Source organism: Symphodus melops, assembly GCF_947650265.1.
Source record: "Symphodus melops genome assembly, chromosome: 1".
Taxonomy (NCBI): domain Eukaryota; kingdom Metazoa; phylum Chordata; class Actinopteri; order Labriformes; family Labridae; genus Symphodus; species Symphodus melops.
Window position 1 is genome coordinate 4,139,434 of NC_136691.1, and position 19,767 is coordinate 4,159,200.

The following is a 19,767-nucleotide window of genomic DNA, read 5'->3' on the forward strand; positions in this document are numbered from 1 at the left end:
AGTGTAAAAACATGCTCTTCCTTCCAGGGTCTACTTAAGGCTGAGTGCAAAAGCCCTGGAAGTCACATACAACTTCATAAAATGAATCCATAAAAACGTACAAACCGGTTCAAAAAGCGAATTTGCACTCTTCATTTTATGAAGGATACGAGTATTTTAAAATAAGTGCTGTTCAGACTGATGTAGCTTGTTTGGACTTAGTGACGGTCCAACGACAACCGACAGCTGACAACCTCTTCGGTGTGTCAGAACCTTTCAGGAGCTTTCTTTGCAATATGTGCACATTTTAAGCCACTGCTAGGATATAATGTTTGTCAGGCCCTCTGGGGCCCCTGACTGACCCGGGGCCCCATGCAGTTATCTCCCTTGCCTGTTGACTAGCAGCGCCTCTGCTTAATATGACAGTGTCTCACCTTTTAGTGAAAGAACAGATTGGACCCACTGAAACGCACACAAATAGCATTTTTATACCTGCCAGTGAAGACGAGACAAACTCGAAAATGTTCTGTAACGAGTCTGCTGTCAGGAGTCAAAGGGCCTCGTACCATTTCTACTTCGCCAACCCTGAGGCTGTTTCTGCTCTATATTTATGACTTTGTGTGTGTGTGTGTGTGTGTGTGTGTGGGCAGCTCTAGCCCCAGGCATATAAAACTCACAGCATGAGAGGATGGACTAACAGGCATCAAGCAGACACACACACGCTCATACTTAAACACACATGCACATGCGTTATGATCACACGGTCTGATCTCGACCTTCACATGACCCGAGCTCAACCTGCTGTGATTATACAAGACCAGGACCAGAGCTCCCTCTGTGACAGAGGGAGAGAGGCATCTGAGGAGCGACTGCAGAAAATAAGCGAGATTGGAATAAAACAGAGAGAGAAAGAGGGAGGAATTATTTAATGTCAAGTATAGGATGAAGAAAAGCAGGAAATAAACAAATAGATAAACGGAGGAGAAAATAGGGTGGAGTAGTGGACTGAGGAGAAGAAAAGGTAACAAGGAGAAAAAAAAGAAAAAAAAGGAAAGGACAATAAAATTGGGAGTAAAAATAGAATAACAAAAGAACAAAAAGGACAAAAAGCTGGACATGGGGAAGAAAAGAGAAATAAAGAAACTATGATAACCAGAAACCGATAAAAAAAAAGAAGTGAAGAGAAGGATGACTTGAAAAGGAGAATGATAAGGTAACAAGGGAGGAGGAGAGGACAAGAAAGAAGAGGTGGGTAAAAGTAATGGAGAAGCTAAAGAAAGTGCATCAAAGTGGAAATGGAGCAGAGCAAACAAGAGGAAAAGAGAAGAAAACAACAGGAAATATATGTGGAGAGGAAAAGGAAAACACAAGAGAAGAAGAAGAGGACGGATCTCTTGTTTCCTTCCCTCCGTAAACCACGACTCTGCACCAGTCCAAACCAAAGGCCAATAACAGCCAGAGGGGCTTCAGGTGTAATATCACATTTTCATAATGAGAGCCAATGAGCTGTAAATCCCTGCTGACGGGGTTGAGAGCCAGAGGAGCTTCTGGCAACGACAATGAGACGATTAAACAAGTCATCTACTTCTTATAGAGCCCTTCAATAAATGTACATGGGGACTTTTCACTATAGCTAACTTTCTCAGGACTAAAAGGAAAGACAAGATATGAAGTTCAGAGTGATGATGACTTGAAGTAGAGAAACGGGAAGTGTTGTGCTTTGTGACCTTTCTCAGGTGTTCTCTGGACTTTTTCTCCGTTGAGCCCAACTCTGCAACATGGATATTATTAATGCACCGGTTAATACAAGCGATATTATTAACGCTAGTAAAACAAGCTAACAAAGGGAAAGAAAATCAAAGGATAGTTTCCCTGTCAGACACTGCCATCCTCTTTCCTCGTCCATATTTGTGTGAGAAAGGACTGACAATTAAAACAGGGGCATCAGGATAAAAACGGTGAAGAACTTCATTCACCACAATCAGACCTCATTGTTGCTCGGTTACAACGTTAGCTTCTGCTTCCCTCAGTAATGTCTATTAGAAGTCTCTCTACACCTGGAAATTGTACCCTTGAAAAGACGAGACAAACAAGCATCTCTTCCATCATTGTTGTTGACAAAGCACCCTCTTGATTCCTATTGGTCGGTTGGGGAGCAGTGACGAAGGGCGGAGCTGTTCCAACATTTGAATTGTTTTCAGCTAAGCGCTGCGAGTGCGAGGACAAATAACTGCTGAGCTTAGCGCCCAGGGTGCTAATGATAAAAACTCTGAACACTCGAAGTTGTGACAGGATTAAAAGAAGTGAATAATGACGAGCATGCAGGTTAGCTTACCTGCACTGACTGAATATGTTTTGACCAAGTAGTGCATTTTTTAACCAAACAGAGTTCACATCATCATCTCAGCTCCATTTCCATTTTAAGCTTTCTATGACGACGGCTTTTTAAGTTGATCACCTTCTATTACAATAACAGAGTCTAAACAGAAAAGCCTTTTGTTTGTGTTTATTTCATTTAGCAGTTGGAGCTCTATCACGCAACATCCGTAACACACCCCATCTCAGTTTATTAGTATTTATCAGCTCCTTGGGTTGTGAGCCATGATGGTTGCCCTGTGCGTGTGTGAGTATGTTAATTAAAACGTGTCTCCGTCTGCATTAACAACAAACAGCTGCACGTGGAGCTTCACTGTTTGACTCCCATCTTGAAGCTCGGCTTCTCCTGCTTCACATGCCACGGTTTTTAATGAAGCAGATCATGTGATGCTGTTTGGTGTGTGTGTGTGTGTGTGTGTGTGCGTGTGAGTGCGTGTTTAGCAAATGCAGAATTTGCTCTTTACGTCTGAGGCAAATATATGGAAAAAGCAGCAGATTACTTTCATGAGGTAGTAAAGTCTTTATTGCTTTGATATTGTTCAGTGTATTCCAGGGGTGTATATGGATAAATCCTTTGTATTCAGTTTTGTGGGCAAAACCGCTGACTTACAATGTTAGCACAATTCATCATTAACTAAAAAACAACAGCGGCTCAAAAACACAAAGACATCAGATATTGTGTTGCTTGATTGCATTTGTTTAGATAAAAAAAAAAAACGCTAAGGTGAGGTGCCGCCTAAATCATGTATTTTTGTTAGTCTAGAAAAGTCTAGAAAAAGGTTAACATAAAAGAAGATGTTTAATTTAGTTTGTTTGTTTGTTTTTCTGAGCTGAAAGGCGCTGGCTGTGCATGAAGCATTGGTGTGTTGAGAAGAAAAAAACGCTACACGTCCGTGCTGTCTCCATGACAACCGTTTGTTGACGACGGTCGCTGTATGAACGACAGGTCTGGTCTCCAGAAACGACAGAGCTGTCCTCCTGAAATGATCTGGAGTGCATATGTGAAAACAGCTTCAGGCTGAAAGGAGGAATCGGTTAAACAATTACACCAATATTTCATGTTTAAGGGTTCGAATTTAACCTTAAAACTTAAAGGACGACAATTTAAAAAAAAAAATCACCATTCAAAACAGGAATTATAAAGTCCACTGACAGATTCAACACATTCCACAGACAAAAACACCTGAAAGGCCACTTGTGTCGATAATTTATGTGAAATTAATATTGATATATAATGATGTGATATGATAATATTGTTCTCTATTGGTTTGCTCAAGGACACTTCAGCGCAGTCGAGATATTTTTACTTCAGGCGACATTTTCAGGGCTGAGCTCAAAGAGGAGTCGTCTGCCTGGAGCTGCTAAAAGAAAATTAATTGCAAGGAGACTTTCAACGCTCAGTGGAAACGCCTGCAGGAGGATGTGTGTGTGTGTGTGTATTTGTGTGTGTGTGGGTGTGTGTGTGTGTGTGCTGTAGGATAATTAGTGGTGGCAGTACACACTGGGACAACAAATGCAAGAGGTGAGACACTTGTACACACTTTAAGAGAAGATTAATTTTCACAGTTTTATCTTAAATCCAGTGACTAAATGTGTGTTTCAGCACTCTGCACACACACACGCACGCACACACACACACACACACACACACTTTTGAGGACATTACATTGGCTTGAATTGATCCTCTACACAGAAGCCCTGACCTTAACGATAGCCAACTCAAGCTTAACACTTCACCTCAAGCAGACCTTGACCTCGCCGCGGTGACAACACTTCAGTCAATGTTCCAGTGAAGGAAAATAAAAGTCTGTGAACGACCCGCTGCCCTCCAATCAGTCCCAGACTGGCCCATGAATCTATGAAAACAGCCACATGATCATTTCATTGTTAATCAAGTTCCCATGTTGTTTTACTTCCTATCACATCACATGAGCGTCTCTTTGATTACACCAGCTCATCTGCCAATTCCTCTCCTTTGATCGGCTCCCAATTGATCACAGAACATCAGGCTGCTTTTCCACTTCCAACACCAGAGTTTGTTTTATAAAACTACAGAAGAAAAAAAAAAGAATCCCAGCCACTGAAGCCGCTTTTTATTCCAAACCTTTTTCCACTATGTAGTTGAGCTTCTAATTACAAAGACATACTGCTGCAACAATATGTGTGATTGATACTTCCTTAAGTCATGACATAAAAAGGATACTGATGCGAGCAACTACATTAGACGTGCACATGCAGCTCATCCCAGAAAGGTTTGGACATTTTCCACGGATTTCTGTAAAGCACTAAAACAAAACAGTTGTTCCCCAAGTTACTTGTTAAAGGCATGACATGCAACATTTATAAACAGATTTCAAATATATCCCAAACTAAATATATCGCTAAGTAACGAGTGAAGTCAAACTCCCTCTGGGCTTGTTGTTCTTAGCTCCGTGTTTATCGGGGGTTAAAACATGTCCTCCCTGTGAAGCTTTCAGCCCTGCAGCCCAAGGGGGGAGATAAATGGCCCCGCCCACTCGGATTAGCTGTGTTTTGTAGCAAGAGTACAACTCAAGGAGAACCCACAGACTTGTGACCAACAGAACTTGTCAGACCTGCGGCTCTTTCCCTGCTTTTCACTCCCGACTCTCTCCCTCTGATTTCCTGCTCTGTCCAAACACAGGAATTAAAGCCCGAAAAATAATGTCAAAAACGTTTTATTATATTTATAGTATAATTCCAATACAAACAACTTGAATTGTAAGGGTCAAACTGAAGGGGGACACATCTGCTGTAAAGCAGGTTCAGAAACAACTGCAGAAAGTGCTTTAAAAAAGCCCCCATAACGACCATTTGTGTCAATTTTTGGGAGGCAAATTTGCGTTGACGAGCGGCAAATGAAAAATCATGCAAAAACAACACTTCCTTTTTCTTCGCAGGGGACAAAGAGCGGTGTGTTTGATGGATTCGTACTGCAATCCATGGTGCCACGCACGTGTTCCCCACTATTTTACCGCCCCTCTAATTCCGTCCTCTCTGTCTCTCTGAATCCAGGATGGATGGCAAACACGCCAGAGCGACCCACACACCTTTACTTCAACTCAACTGATCGTCAGCTCTCTACTAGCTAAAGGATAGACAGAGGAGGAGAAAGAATGGAAAGTTGCACACGACAACAGAGAAATTAGAGTGCGGTAGGCAGAGTAGCGGAAATGAGACGGCAGAGCAGGAGGAGGAAAAAACAGTGATTGAGTTGAATTGTGTTCCTGGCTTAGCTTCTGGGTGGAGGAGGAGAGCGAGTGATGTAGGGCTGAGTGGGGGAAAGGCTGGCAGCACTTCACACGGCTGCAGAAAATGACATCCTTGCTGCAGACAGACAGACAGCACAGAGTCACATGTTGTTTTCCCCAGAAGAAGAGAGATTGTTCCTCTCGTGTGTGTTGTCATGACTGTCAAATACATCTTAAGAGGAATGGGCACTTACTTTTTCTTAGAGAGGAGAGATACAAAAACTTTTTCTTTTTTTTTTCTTTTTTTTTTATCTGATATTTGTAGGAAAAATCGGGGAAAGTTAGAGAAAAGGGTTTAAGATCGAATCATCGAGAAGTCGTTTTAAATGTTTTGGAGTTGATACGACAACATCAGAAGAACTTGAATTTCCCTCGGGATCAATAAAGTATCTATCTATCTATCTATCTAAGAAATGGACCTCAACATGATTCAGTCCCTGGTGTGGATCTGCGTCAAGCATGTCAGGAAATCTTGTGCATTAAAGCCTTAACGTGATTATTTGGAAGTGGATGCAGTATTGAAATGGGATGAATGGATTTAACACTTCCGTGCGATTCCGAAAGCAGAAACCGAAAGTTAATTGAATCACTGCATTAGACGTTAACGATCAGACAGTGTCCTGATTTGTCGTCTTTACAGTGTCTGCTTCAGCCTTTGATACATAAACTAATTTCGGACTCTGACAGAGGGGTCAACTAAAATAAATGCCAAGGCCTCATCGCTCTAAAGGCCAATCTATGTTTGGCTTTCACACACCAAGAAGGACCATTAACCTCCATTCGTCTGCTGATTGGCTGCATAGGTTGAATCGAATCTGATCAATAGAGCTCTCTTTTACCCTCCAACCAGCCTTGGCTGAAACCTTCAGTGTATTGATGAGTTCAGCTGTTTTGCGGGCTGCAGCCGACTTAAGGACCGGTTAAAAAAAAAATACTGAAAACATACAAACGTATTTAATGCAATCACACTTACAGGTGTAATGAAGAAAATAGAAAAAAAAAATAATAGCTGTCAGTACGGGCTGCGTGGTGATGTAGTGGTAAGCTCTTTAGCCTCACAGTTAGGAGGTTCCTGTTTTGCATCACAGTTGGAGTGTGCATGTTTCCCCCTCTGCATGCATGGGTTCCCTCTGTTGACTCAGGCTTCCTCCCACAGTCCAAAGACGTGCTCTTTAGGTTAACAGGTGACTATAAGTTGTTGTAGTCGTGAGTGTAGCTGGCTGTCTGTCTCTTCATGTTAGCCCTGTGACTGACTGGTTACCAGTCTAGGTCGTACCCCACTCCTCGCCCGATGACAGTTGAGAGCCTGAATGGGGCAAGTGGTATAGATAACGGATGGATAGCTGTCAGGATTGATTATTTCTTTAGTTAGATGTCTAAACAGCTTTGATATAAATTACATGTAACGAGTGATGTACCACTCAAAATCGGTCTCAATCCTGTCTCGTAACTTAAAGCGGTTTTGACTCAGTTTCAGACTGGGCGGACTCGATTTGAAATCAAGACCGGTCAAGACTGAAATGTTATTTTTCAACTTCAATTTATGCTGCTCAGACAGTCGAAAACATCAAACCCGCCTCTTTTAATACAAGTTGAGCTTGACATTCAGACATTTTTATTCATGCTCTTATTTATTGTATTTTTATTGTGTTTCACTCTCTATGTGATTTCATTTGTTGTCTTTACAGTGTGTTTCTGACACCTGTACAGCACTTTGGTCAACCAAGTTTGTTTTAAACGTGCTATAGAAATAAAGATTGATTGATTGATTGATTGATTGATTGATTGATTGATTAGGGTGTATGAGGACTGACTCACTTTCAGAGCCAGCCTTAAGTGGCCATAGCTGCTTCGGTTTTGGATCAGGCTGATTCTGCTCGGTATGTTAGCTACATTAACTACTGCACATCCTTAAATACACTCTTTAGCACCTCTTTAGTTCACTTGACATGAAGATTGTTTTTCTTTATTGTTTTGTTTTATCACACATCAAAGTTCTCTCTCTCTCTCTCTCTCTCTCTGGGAAACTAGCATCGTGTGTTATTATGCATCGAGGTGCTCCTCATCATGACTTGCATTAAAGATGCACTGAGACAGCGACTAAAACCTTTTCCACGCTTTGGTTTCGGCGCGCCGGGCGAGAGTGGAAAAGGGGAAGGAAAAAAAACGAGGGAGCAGAGTGAGGACGAGCACAGATAAGGAAAGGATGGAGAGAGTACGAGTATGGGAAAGAGGAGGAACGGAGGAGGATAAAAGAGGGGAAGGTGAGGAAGGAGACGAGGACAGGGGGGAGGAAGGGGGGGAGATAAGCAGCGACAAGGAGGGAGGACATTGACTTTTTGATGTGCTTTAATGGAACATCTCACAACAAGAAAGTAACTCAAAAAGCTCACACACACACACACACACACACACACACACACACACACACAGGCTGGCCACCCACATGACCACTGCTGACATTTTAATTAATACTGTCAGACTCCTTTCTCTCGTCATACATATTGAATTGTGCAGCTGCCAAACATTCACAGATGTGACAGCAGCTGTGTTTCCATCTGAGTGTGTTTTCTTCTGCACGCTGGGACACATCAAGTTCTAACGTGAATGGAAGGAAGGAGCACTTTATAACTAATTCAGTTAATGTCTTCACTTGCCTATTATGAAGCAATCAGTGACGGAAAGACATTGGTTGAAGGATGACATGTGGGTGTAAATATCTGCCCATCATGATCTTTCGGAGAAGTGTTTGTGTATAATCAAACATGTTTATGTCGTGGTAAGTGGTGGATTCAAGTTTATGTATCCAGTGTCAATTCTGGTAGGTAAACAGCTCGTACCTTTTACTTCATTTACCACATAAACAGCTCCCAGAGTTGACAAAATATATCCATCATAGTGTCTCTTTATTTAACAGACTGTTCTCCCACATTCAGGGCCAGTGTCCACAGACACTTAACTTAACTGAACATGAATTTAAAGGGATACTTCGCTAATTTACATGAAGCTGTGTATCATTAGAAACATGGTAGTAGTGTTGAATGGTCGTGAATCCAGCCCTCATTTTGCCCTGAGACGAGAAAAATATGTTTTTCTTTGCCTGGAAGTTTTCTTCATGTGATGTAATATGACGCTTTTTGCATCACATGAAGAAAACTTTCAAGCAAAGAAAAACATATTTTTCTCGTCTCAGGGCAAAATGAGGGCTGGATTCACGACCATTCAACACTACTACCATGTTTCTAATGATACACAGCTTCATGTAAATTAGTGAAGTATCCCTTTAAGTAAAGATAAAAAACGTATACAAGTCATGTCTCTGCATCAGCAGCGGCTCAATCCAGAAACTGTCTCCAGGCTAGCGTCTCCTCGGCCCATTGTTGTTGACAAAGCCTGATGATGTAGGTCCCGTCCCGTCTTAATTCTGATTGGTCAGTGAGGGAGAAGTGACATTGACGAGTACAGCGCTGCTCCAGAAGTCGAACTCTTTTCATCTGAGAGCGCTGTGACAAAGCAACGACAAACAGCTGACACTAGGGGGCGCTGAGCGTCTGTGGACACTATCTGCTGTATAAGCCTTACGCCTTACATGCTTATATAGTTGTGTCTAGAATGTGTATTTGGGCAACATTTAGTGGAGGTAATAATAGTAGGAGAAAAGTACAACAGTTTGATAAGTCAATATGACTTTCGTTCTTTTTTAGGGTTTAGCAGAGGGGTTCCCACACTTTGCCATACAAAGGAGCCCTTAATAGCATGATATGCTATATGTACTGTATGTATAACATTAGCCTCGTGTAAGGATTACACTCTTCCAATATGTGTTAAATTCCTTCTACATTATGATGGCAATTATCAAAAAATTCACATACAACCTCTCAATATTGTCTCATATCTTTCTTAATTTAGTACCTTTAACATTGTTTATATTGTCATAGGGCTGTCAGTGTTGACTTTCTAATTGACTCAATGTAAAAGTTCCTCTCAGGAGCTTTAATTAAAAATCCCTTATCAGAGAACAGACAGAGAGAGAGAGAGAGAGAAGACAAGTTATTGTAGAGTGTGTTTGTGTTGGTTGTTCAAAACATGTCTGAATTGACCTCACAAAAAAAAAAAACTCCAACTTTGGTCATTCAAATTCAAATCAAACTACATTCAGGAGTTTTTATGTTTGTTTCAGGTCTGTATTTCGTTTCCTTGCAAGAACGACATTCTGTGGCTTTGAAAGGCGCCTGCTTGAGCCCTGCCACCAGACTGAAGTTGAAGTAAAGATATGAAACAAAAAGAAACTGCTCCAGGGTCGTTTAGAGTGAAAAGAGGACGATGAGCAGAATGGAGATGTCAGCGGGACACCTCTCATCGCATCAAACCACCATCTACCCTCTTCCTGCTTCCCTCCTCACGTCTGACCATGAAAGACGTCCTGAAAGACGTGACGGCGATCTATAATGAGCAGTTTTATCTGACGCTTTGCGAGTTGAGCCCCTCGGCCTCAAACATTCTTTGGAAAGACACTCGAGACGGCGAGGATGTAATTGGCCAAGCAGGCTGTTATCTACGTACAGTAAAAACAGCCTGAGTTCAATCCAGCGACGCTCAGTGGGAGGTGAGATGTCTATCTATCCCTTTCATTCACAGCGTAATTCAATTGGAGGGCAATTATCGACCGCCTGAGGCGTCCAGATCGTCATCGGTTTCTGTTCACATCAGGGGGTCTTGCCGCGTGGGATCCTCGGTGGATGCACCGGCTGACGTCTGCGTCGATGTGAAGCGGCAGAGCAGGTGACAGAAATTACACGAGGCGACTTTCTCCGTCACATCCTGGAGATTGTAAAAGATTCTGAGGCTCGTGTTGTTCACCGACGGATTAGACATCAGCATCAAACAGCAAGGAACTCTCAGAGGACGACTTTTTGTACAATATCACTTTTATTTTATAAGTGCTGGAATTCAGTAGATGTGTTCAAGAGCTGCACTTAAGCACAAGTCTGACTTCCTTTGAATTTATTTAACCACTTTAAACCTTTACCTCTATAGACTTTGGAAAAACACATTTAACTTGCCTGAATCTCTCCCATACAGCAACATTTCAAATCTTAGAGAGTCTATGATAAATGACAAGTGCGAACAAAGAAAAGATTTTAAGTTATTTGAGGTGAAAATAAGGCCTTCATTTTTTGCAATGAGTAAAAAGAAGCTGCTAATACAGCAATCAGTGTCTCCTTAATAAAATAGATCTTCCTTAAATTTAGGCTTGCTTTATTTTCAGCTATTTCTACTCATCACGAGCTATTCAGGCCTTTTCATTCGTCGGGGTCTTTTCTCATACTGGTCATGTGGATGAGAGCTTCGACCTTTGGCACAGTCTGCACTGCCATCATGTTTCCTTTGGACCGTCACACGGCCACCCGCGGCTTCACAGTCTCAAGCTGCGGGTCCTTCGGGGGTTGCAGGCAGCTACGGTTCGCTAAGTCGTCATGCTAGTTATGACCGGATCGCCATGGCGGCTAACATTTTGGTTTCCATGGTGCGGATACACATTTTCAAATCACTAATCCTTGTCTCCATCGCAGGAAATGAATGTCATGAATGAAGTGTAGCTGTGTCTGTGGGAGCAAGAGGAGGAGAGACTGAGGAAGAGTTAGATGAAGATGAAGTGAAGAAAGCTGTTTAATGTTGCTGATGAGTGACACGCAACTGATAAAGTGTTTTTCAGCAGTCACAGGACAAAAGATGCAGACTTTTTATTGAAGAAAAAAAAAGTTGGATTATCAAGATGCCTCAAGATTTTATCATTTAAATGATTAGAATTGGGGTGCAGATGGCCTAGCGGTTTATTAGCGTTCCGTGAAGGTGACCCGGGTTCAAATCCGACCTGTGGCTCCTTTCCTTCATGTGTCCTTCCACACTCACTCGCTCTCTCCTACTCGTTTCACTTTCCCATCAAATACAGGCAGAACAAGCCCAAAAATAAAGATTTATTAATATAGAATTAAAGTCTTTTTTTCACTGAATCATAAATCCAGGTATCCTCCTCTCAATGTTTATTTCATATGACTTACATGACCTTTAAAGCCCAAAGTTTAACCTCACAATCATGATTTTATTTCCAAACACAACGTGCTATTTGAAGCCTCTGGAAACACTTCCCTTCTGCAGGAATCCTGTTTCTGTGCTGCAGCGTTTGGCAGGACTCTGAATCCACAGTGGTTTCCCTTTGGGCCTCTGCGATATCTAAACCTGAATATGCAGCACATGACTCTTGAGTTTACACATTGAGGGGAGGAAAGTGGCAGAAGTTGTGAATGTAGTTCCCAATTTAAGTCCACATGCATCCCTCCTCCTCTTTCAGCTGCCAGCTCTCGCTAAAAGTTTCAAAAGGTGAACTCCTCTCTTCCAGTCTCAGATGTCTTTTCTCTCAACCAACTGCTGAGCCGGCAAAACTTTGTTTCTTCTTTGTTTCTCTCTCTCTCTCTCTCTCTCTCTCTCTCTCACACACACACACACAAACACACACACACACACACAGCAGAGCAAACACACTGGTATTTCCATTGCATTTTGTCTGCGGAGCACAAAAACAGTGGAGCTCAACTCCCAGGACGATTGTGAAATAAACACATAAAGGCAGCCGACCTGTTTCATTCAAATAAAGGAGTGAAGTTTCAGGTACTTCAGCGAGTCCCCGAAAAAACTCTCAAGCGGTAGAGAGCTTCTTTCAGCCAATAAAACACATGATGTGGTAATGATCGACAGCAGCAACACGCACGTCTTCAGCACACACACACACACACACACACACACACACACACACACACACACACACACACACACACACACACACACACACACACACACACACACACACACACGCACACTGTGAGGAGTTGTAATGATGCCGAGACGCATCGCATTTCAAACAACCGACAGCAGATAAGAGCCGATAATGAGATAACTGCCACACCTGCTAATGTCTGCTGAAAAACAGACACTTTTTGTAGGAGGACAAAGCAGCTAAAAAGAAGTCATGCAGAGACAGAAATTCCAGCAGCGTACTGCAATAAAAGATATTTATAAAATCTATCAATTGATGGATCTTTCAAGTCTTGATGCTCTTTTCAATTTCAATGAAAAGCAGCGAAAAACCAGCAAAGAGATCAAACCGCATGACTTACTTTGAGTATTCTTTGTTATCCTGGTCACAGCGAGAGTCCTTGTGTTTCTCCCAATCCTTGCCGTGTTTACACGTGGTCAGCAGGATAATATCTTCCCCGTTGTGGATGTGATACAGAGCGTTCCTCGTCTCAGAGCCGATGCCTGTTAAGTATCGCTTCCCTTTGAAAACGAGCAGGTACTTCCTGGATGGCGGTGTGTTGTTCAGCGTCAGATAGCCCGCTCCCCCTCTCTTCAGAGGGTGATCCTTGGAGAACAGAGGGATGGAGATGTCAAAGTTTGGTCTGAAGTTGACCACATCTGCGCTAGCCTTGGCTAGCATGGCCTGGCCCACCTCGAAACCCAAATCCTCGGTGTAGTCCGGCCACGTGCCCGAGTAGAGGTTGAATATGAGGTGGTTCCTGCCATCGTTCCATGTTGGCAGATTCTGGATTCGGAGTCTGACATTCTGCACGAACTGAGCTGAGAGCTGGTCCCTGTCCAACGTGTCCACCGCCAGGACAAACAGACAAGCCCGCGAAGGGTCCGTAGTGTGGAAGCGGGACCCCTCGATAGAGGTCAGGATCTTCTTGTAGGTCTCCGAGATCTCGTCCCCTCTCTGTGGAGGGTAGATGTAAACGCTGAAGCCCGACTGACAGCGTGAGAAGTCGAAGCAGGTTTCCATGCGGCAGCGTTTGTTCTTGTAGATGTTGTCGCGGATGGCACGTCGTTCGCGAGGCGAGGTGTGCTGGTGATGGAGCTGAGGGCTGTCCTCCTGCACACACAGAAAAAACCACCTTTAGGTTTATCCGTGCGACTTTTCACTCACAGTGTTATTGCATGACTGAGCAGTTGATTAAAGCGTCTGTGAGGAACTTTTGCTTTGTGTTGACACAAGTTAACGTGAACTTCTTCTTAATAACATCTACATCAGTGGTGTCCAAACTTTTTTTCTTGCGGGCCAAAATTGTTGCGTTAGAATCACTCACGGGCCACAGGGTTTTTTTTTTTTAAATATTGGAAGGAACTTTTTGTATTTTGACCTCTTCAAAAAATAATGTAAATACACAATAACTAATTGCAGTGGGAAACTGTTGTGTTCTAATTTTTTGTAAAGAATAGTCAGGCTTTTATAGGTCTCCCTCGCTAACATGAAAAAGAAAAAAAGAACGAAATATGCCATCTGATGAGGCCTGGGGCCAAAATCTTCTAATTCTTCGATTGAAGTCAAGGGCCACAAACAATCCACTCAAGGGGCCACAAATGGCCCCCGGGCCGCACTTTGGACACCCCTGATCTACACCAACATTTAGAGCATCGCCATAATTCTGCCAGTTGTGCCCCCTCTGTGCAGTTTTACTGTTTTGTTGCAGCAGATCTGACAACCATCCGTCATGAGACGATGAGCAGTGATCTTTGATTCCCCTGAAGCAGAGATTCTCCTAAAACCTGTGACCTTTAAAAGCAAAGCATGCGTACTTGTGTCCCATTTTCACTGGTTGAATGATACCTGGCTATAAAAAGTGAAAAACAGACCCCAAGTGGTCCGAAGACTGCAGGTAATTCAAAAAAAAATTGTAAGAACAGAATTTTGACAGGTTTTGTTTGCATGATCGACTCAGGACAGACGGAGGGAACTCTCCAAAAATTAAAACGTTTATTTGTCTGACAATTTTTTTTGATTTTAGTGATTTATTTCATGCACTGAAATCATAAATAACACATTTTTTGCTGCTTATTTATGTATTAATATCATTAATTTATTCCCCAGGGTAAATTCTGCTTCACAATCTGTTATGTAGAGACTAAAAACCACAGGCCTGAAATAAACACATCATGCACAAACAGGACCTGTCAACCTGCAGTCATTTACTTCTTTTATTATAACCAGGTGCTCTCCATTCATTCCACTAAGACCAGATCTCTCAGCCTGTAAGTCAGCCTGCAGGGTGTTCTAGGAAGAGCAGGCAGTGTACCCAAAGGCCATCATACCTAACGCTGTGCGGACTTCAGGTACAGATAGCACAGATAGGAGGAGAGTAGGGAGTAAATACATGTGAGCCAATGGGTGTATAGCCTGAGAGGACCAACCAGCCTTGGTGTTTAAGGTACGGTGATGCGTCAGAGCTTTGCAACCAGTCATGATGTACATCAGAGAGTGTTTTAGTTCTACTGCAATAACTATTTAGTTACATGTTCTTTTTACTTTCACGACTTTTTGCCTCGAGTACTATTATAATCTTTTGTGTCTGATGAAATCTTGGACAACAGCACGATCAAAAATGGACTCTGCATTGTTTTGATTTCCTCTAAGTTGTCTACCTCTTGCTCTCCTCCCTCCAGATACGGCTCCAGCAGCTGGGTGGACTCCGGCCAGTGCCTGGGAGGTCTGGACGGGCTTCTCTGTGGGAGGGGCTGGGGCTGGTACGCGTCCTGGCTCTGATGGTAGTACTGGTACTCCTGCTGGTGGTATTGGGGGTACTGGGGAAAATGGTGATACTGGTACGGCTGCTGCTGGAACTCCCCGATTTGCAGAGCCCACAGGTAGACGAGGAAGACAAGACCGGCCCCAACAGACACGAGCAGGTACCGCTTCTTGGCCTGCATGTGTGCTGTGGGGGGGAGGAAGAGGAGGACGTGGTGGATTGAGGGGGGGAGAACGAGGGAGACAGGAAAGGGGGGAGGTAAAACAAAAAAGGAGAAGGAGTGGGGGAGAGGCAGAAATGATACAGGAAAGAAAAAAAGGGAGGGTAAAGAGGATATGGCTGAGAGGAGGAGAGAGAAGGGGTGGCTAAAGAGTCAAAGAGGGGAGAAGGGGGAAGGGGAAGCTAGGAAATGAGGAAGTGCAGGGAGGAAGAAAGAGGTCAGATCGACCCACAGGGCAGCCGCTCTATCCACAGCTCGGCATTTTGAGATTTGGAGTCACTGGGAAAAAAAAGAAAAAAAAAAAAGGAAAGAACACATTGAATTAAGGGATCAATAAAGTCTGACAAATCTTGAATCAGAACAGCAAAGAAGAAGAGAAGTTTAGAAGTAATGATGTGAATATATGGCTCCTGTCTTCTTGTTAGCGCTGGTTTAATTTCATTATCTGAAATCTATAAAAGAGTGAAATAGATATATGAAACGACCAGACACGTTTTGCTGAAATGTTGCTTCAGCAAAGGTCAAAAGAACAATTAAAACACAAATTGCCATGCTTTTTTTCTTTTCTTTCGATATCTACATTTAGAATTGGTGATATGTTTTCAAATACAATCATGAAAAGTGAAGGTATCCTAAAGATGTCAGCTCCCGTTGTAGGTGTTTGCTGAGTCAGTGAGGGATGAGTATTGATTGTGATGCAGCTCAAGCAAACAAGCATCGAGACTTTTGAAAATACTCACGCCACCTGCCACTGGCAATTCTGGGACTTAAATGTATTTTCCTTAAAACGAAGAACTTTAACTAACTGAAAACGACTTATTTAATTATTTTCGAAACAACATTTCCATTCGTGCAATCTCTGAATTCAGAGTGGATTTGCAGGATGTAACTTTCTTAAACAGAAGTGTTGTCGTCGCTTCCCTAACTTAGACTTTACTCTGACACTTTCATCAGTTCTTCCACAGTAGGCTATCAGCCAACTGTAGAAAAAGGAGAATTATTTACTTAATCTGTAGGATTTGAGTTTGGAGTTATTTGTGTTAATCGGTGATTATTACCTTTTCAAATGCAATTGCAAATTTCGAAATGCTAATGCGCTCTGTGTCGCTCCATTAAAAAAACCCACCGTAACTGCAGACCCCAGTCTGTGCAACCCACCTGTGTAAAAGGAACACCTGTGGTCCCATGGAGGAATCGGGATGTCCGCTGCTCTCCCCTCCAGCCTGAGCAAGACTCCACAGTTTGAAAACACATTCCTACTCCAGTTATAGACCCAGAAACACGCTCAACTCCACAAATCCATCCACCGATGATACATTGGATTCAAATAGTCAGAGATCTGCGTCCGTAAAGGTGCGCTGCCTCCATCCTCCACCGCGTCCCAGCCTCAAACTTTCCTCGACAAAGGATCACAGGGTAATCTTTTATGTGAACGAGATTCCAGCAGAGCTATCTGTCAGCACAGCGGGTCGCTACACACACGCACACGCACGCACTCATCGACCAGGATAAGCCTGATAACATCCATCCATGAGTTAAGTGATCGCGCGTGCATCTCTAAACAACGACTGGCATCCTGTTTCAAACAATCCTGGAAAAAGGGAAGAGAGAAGATCCAAACTTTGTCATTTAAATCCAAACTCCCACATGTGCGCTGCTGCTCTGTGAGAAACACGCAGAAAATAATCATCCAGGTAAGTTAAAGAAATGCACCTGATCCAGAGAGAGGCGCGCTTCGATCAAATCTTATCAGGAGCGACTTCACGCTCCGCTGAACAGCGTGTGGACAGATATCACAATAAAAACACCATGAATGCACACTGTGATCCTCATCCCACCCTGCCTCCTCGCTTCCAGCAGCACTGCTTCTCCTCACTTCTCCATCCTCAAATCCCCAGTTGGCTCTGGGCTGCGCCTCCTTGCAGCATCCAGCAACAGCGCTGATAATCCAGACAGCAGCAGCAGCAGGCTGGCAGCAGGCTGCGGGGATCCGAGCGTGCACCAAGCGGGGCGTCAGCTGGCTCTCAGGAGGAGTGGAGGGAGCTGGCCATAACTCAGCATCTCTCTGCCTGCATCTGTAGCTTTGTTTGGATCAGTTTAATGAGGAGGAAAGGGAAAGCCAAATAACCGAGAAGTGCCATCTACCTTCAGAGTGGCTCTCACCTCTGTTTCCAATTTGCAACCAAACTCGTTCATTAATATTTTTTTTAGAATCCTTGCTGGTAAATATGGGTTTAAAGTAGTTTTAAAACATTCTCTAAAAATAGTACCATTTGTATAGTATTATCTCTTGCAGCTAACAATTTCGCCCTAATACCAAAAAGTGTAGACTACACTTTATATTGTGTTTAGTGCAACTTAAATCACCGTCAATCACTGAGAATATGAGCAGACACTTTCAAACCAATTCAAAAATCTGCAGTTTTTCGATTATTACCTGTAAACTTGGGTCAAACAAGTTGCAAAAACGTACTTTAACAGCATCGTCTGGATAATTCAGGATGCTCTTCTATTCAGCTCTGTAGTGATCTCAGTATATGTTATGTTAGATTTTTAGTTCTTAATGGATGAAATACCACTCGAAAGCAAGATACGGCCATAATGTTACAATAACATAATAACATTTCTCATATAAGTTAATATGAATTGGGCTTCACTTGTGTCAAGGGTCTTTTTGTCACTTTTTCTAAATCCAACCATCTCAGTCAAATCTTTTCCAGGCTCCCTCTCAGGTGGTGCCAAACGTTGTTAGAGGGATTTGTCGGGGCCTGTCAGGGTTTGGTGAGCTGACTCTTTTGCAAATCTATGCACTTTTAATTAAGTCTTAGCTCATTAAATCTCGTAATGATTCGAATATTCGGCCCGATTCATCAACTTTGACCGCTTGTCTTTCTGCCTCTGCTGCACGTCGATCACGTCGCTGTTATTTGCACAGATGTAGCTGACTGATGAAAATTAATTTTCTCATGATTTGTGTGGATGTCATTATGTCATGAGGAGGAGGAGGGGGGTTTAGAGATGCATTGGAGCCATACACAGACGTATCATATAGCAAACAGCGCCATCTTGTGGCTCCTGCTGCCGCCCACACTTCATCAGTGACAGAGAGGGAACCAACCTCATCTGACTTTTATGATACGGCTGTTTAAGGTTTTCTTTTTTAACTATACAGAGAGTCCAAGTCTTTAGTTCAAACGTGACATTTTATAGTAAATATTTGCCAAAGAAGAACTTACATTTAAACAGTGGCAGTTATTTAGATTGTCAGTTCCTTCCCATCAACCAATTGTCTGGATCTGGTTAAAATCTGGCTATCTGGCTAAAAACTATGTTAAATGTCTCTTTGAACTGGCTAAGGCACATCCTATGTCTCCACTGATATCTTAATATCATTTCAATCAGGAGAGACTCATTTTTGCTGGAGTTTGATCTCAGAGGAAGTTGATTTTTTCAATAGTGAGCGAAGGAAACTGTTTCCACGATAGTGCAGTAGTATGTTATATGATCCTTATAGATTCCTCTGTTGCCTGAATTCTTACACTCAGGAGCTGTGGACAAGAGATGTCAGAGTGGTCCTGCTACACACTGCGACATAGGGAGTGTGCCGGACCTGCTGAGTATTCTGTGCTTGGCTCAAGAGCACCTCGGCAGTCCTCAGAAATGACCTGACACCCCTCCAGCAACCGCACCAACTCCCATATTTTCATCCGCACCGGGTCTTGGGCTGGCGACTCTCCAATTCCCGACAGACTGAACAGCTGTCGCCCCATGTTTCCTGAATTCTCCCCTGGCGTTTGGGTTGTGATGTTGGTTCAGAGGCTTATTGACAGAGCAGCTACAAATGACTAACACAATACTTCTCTCTTTTCCTTACTCTCACTTTATTTTAGATATAAGACAATTAAATTAACAGTCAGATTATCTTTTTGGTCGAGTTTTCCATTTTCCTTATGTTTCAAATCTCTAGATTGCCCTAACATGTATAATAGTGTACATTGATGCGTTTCTGTTCCTCGGGGCCTGTTGCAGACTGTGGAAGCATAATTCTTGAGAAAATCTGGATTCATTCTAGCTCTCTGGTTTGAAGAAAAAAAACCGAGACTTTAGAGGGAATTTGTCATCTTGAATCTGTGGCTGAACAGCAGCTGAATAAATCCCTGGACGTTTGGATTGTAGGAATACACAGCCAAACATTTGTCTAAAACACCAGCAGACTCTTCCCTCCCAGCGTCTCTCTGCACACCAGGATGTGAAGTTTTGTTTCATTTACCTGTGCGGTGATAACTCTGCAGGATCGGCCCACGGTGATGGCTTCATGGTACATTAGGGGAGGATAAATCAGAGC

At 42.9% G+C, this 19,767-nt stretch overlaps 1 protein-coding gene across 1 annotated transcript in view; it reads right to left on the reverse strand.

Annotated features, from left to right (window-relative positions):
- Positions 1-15,560, reverse strand: part of LOC306836073 (exostosin-1) — a 154,344-nt gene extending 138,784 nt beyond the window's left edge. Inside the window, exons 1-2 of the mRNA XM_079362973.1 lie at positions 15,099-15,560; positions 12,800-13,551 (exon numbers count right to left, since the gene is read on the reverse strand). Coding sequence (XP_079219099.1) covers positions 12,800-13,551; positions 15,099-15,383 — 1,037 coding nt within the window. The 5' untranslated portion in view covers positions 15,384-15,560. The remainder of the gene's footprint in view (positions 1-12,799; positions 13,552-15,098) is intronic.
- Positions 15,561-19,767: the final 4,207 nt, after the last annotated feature.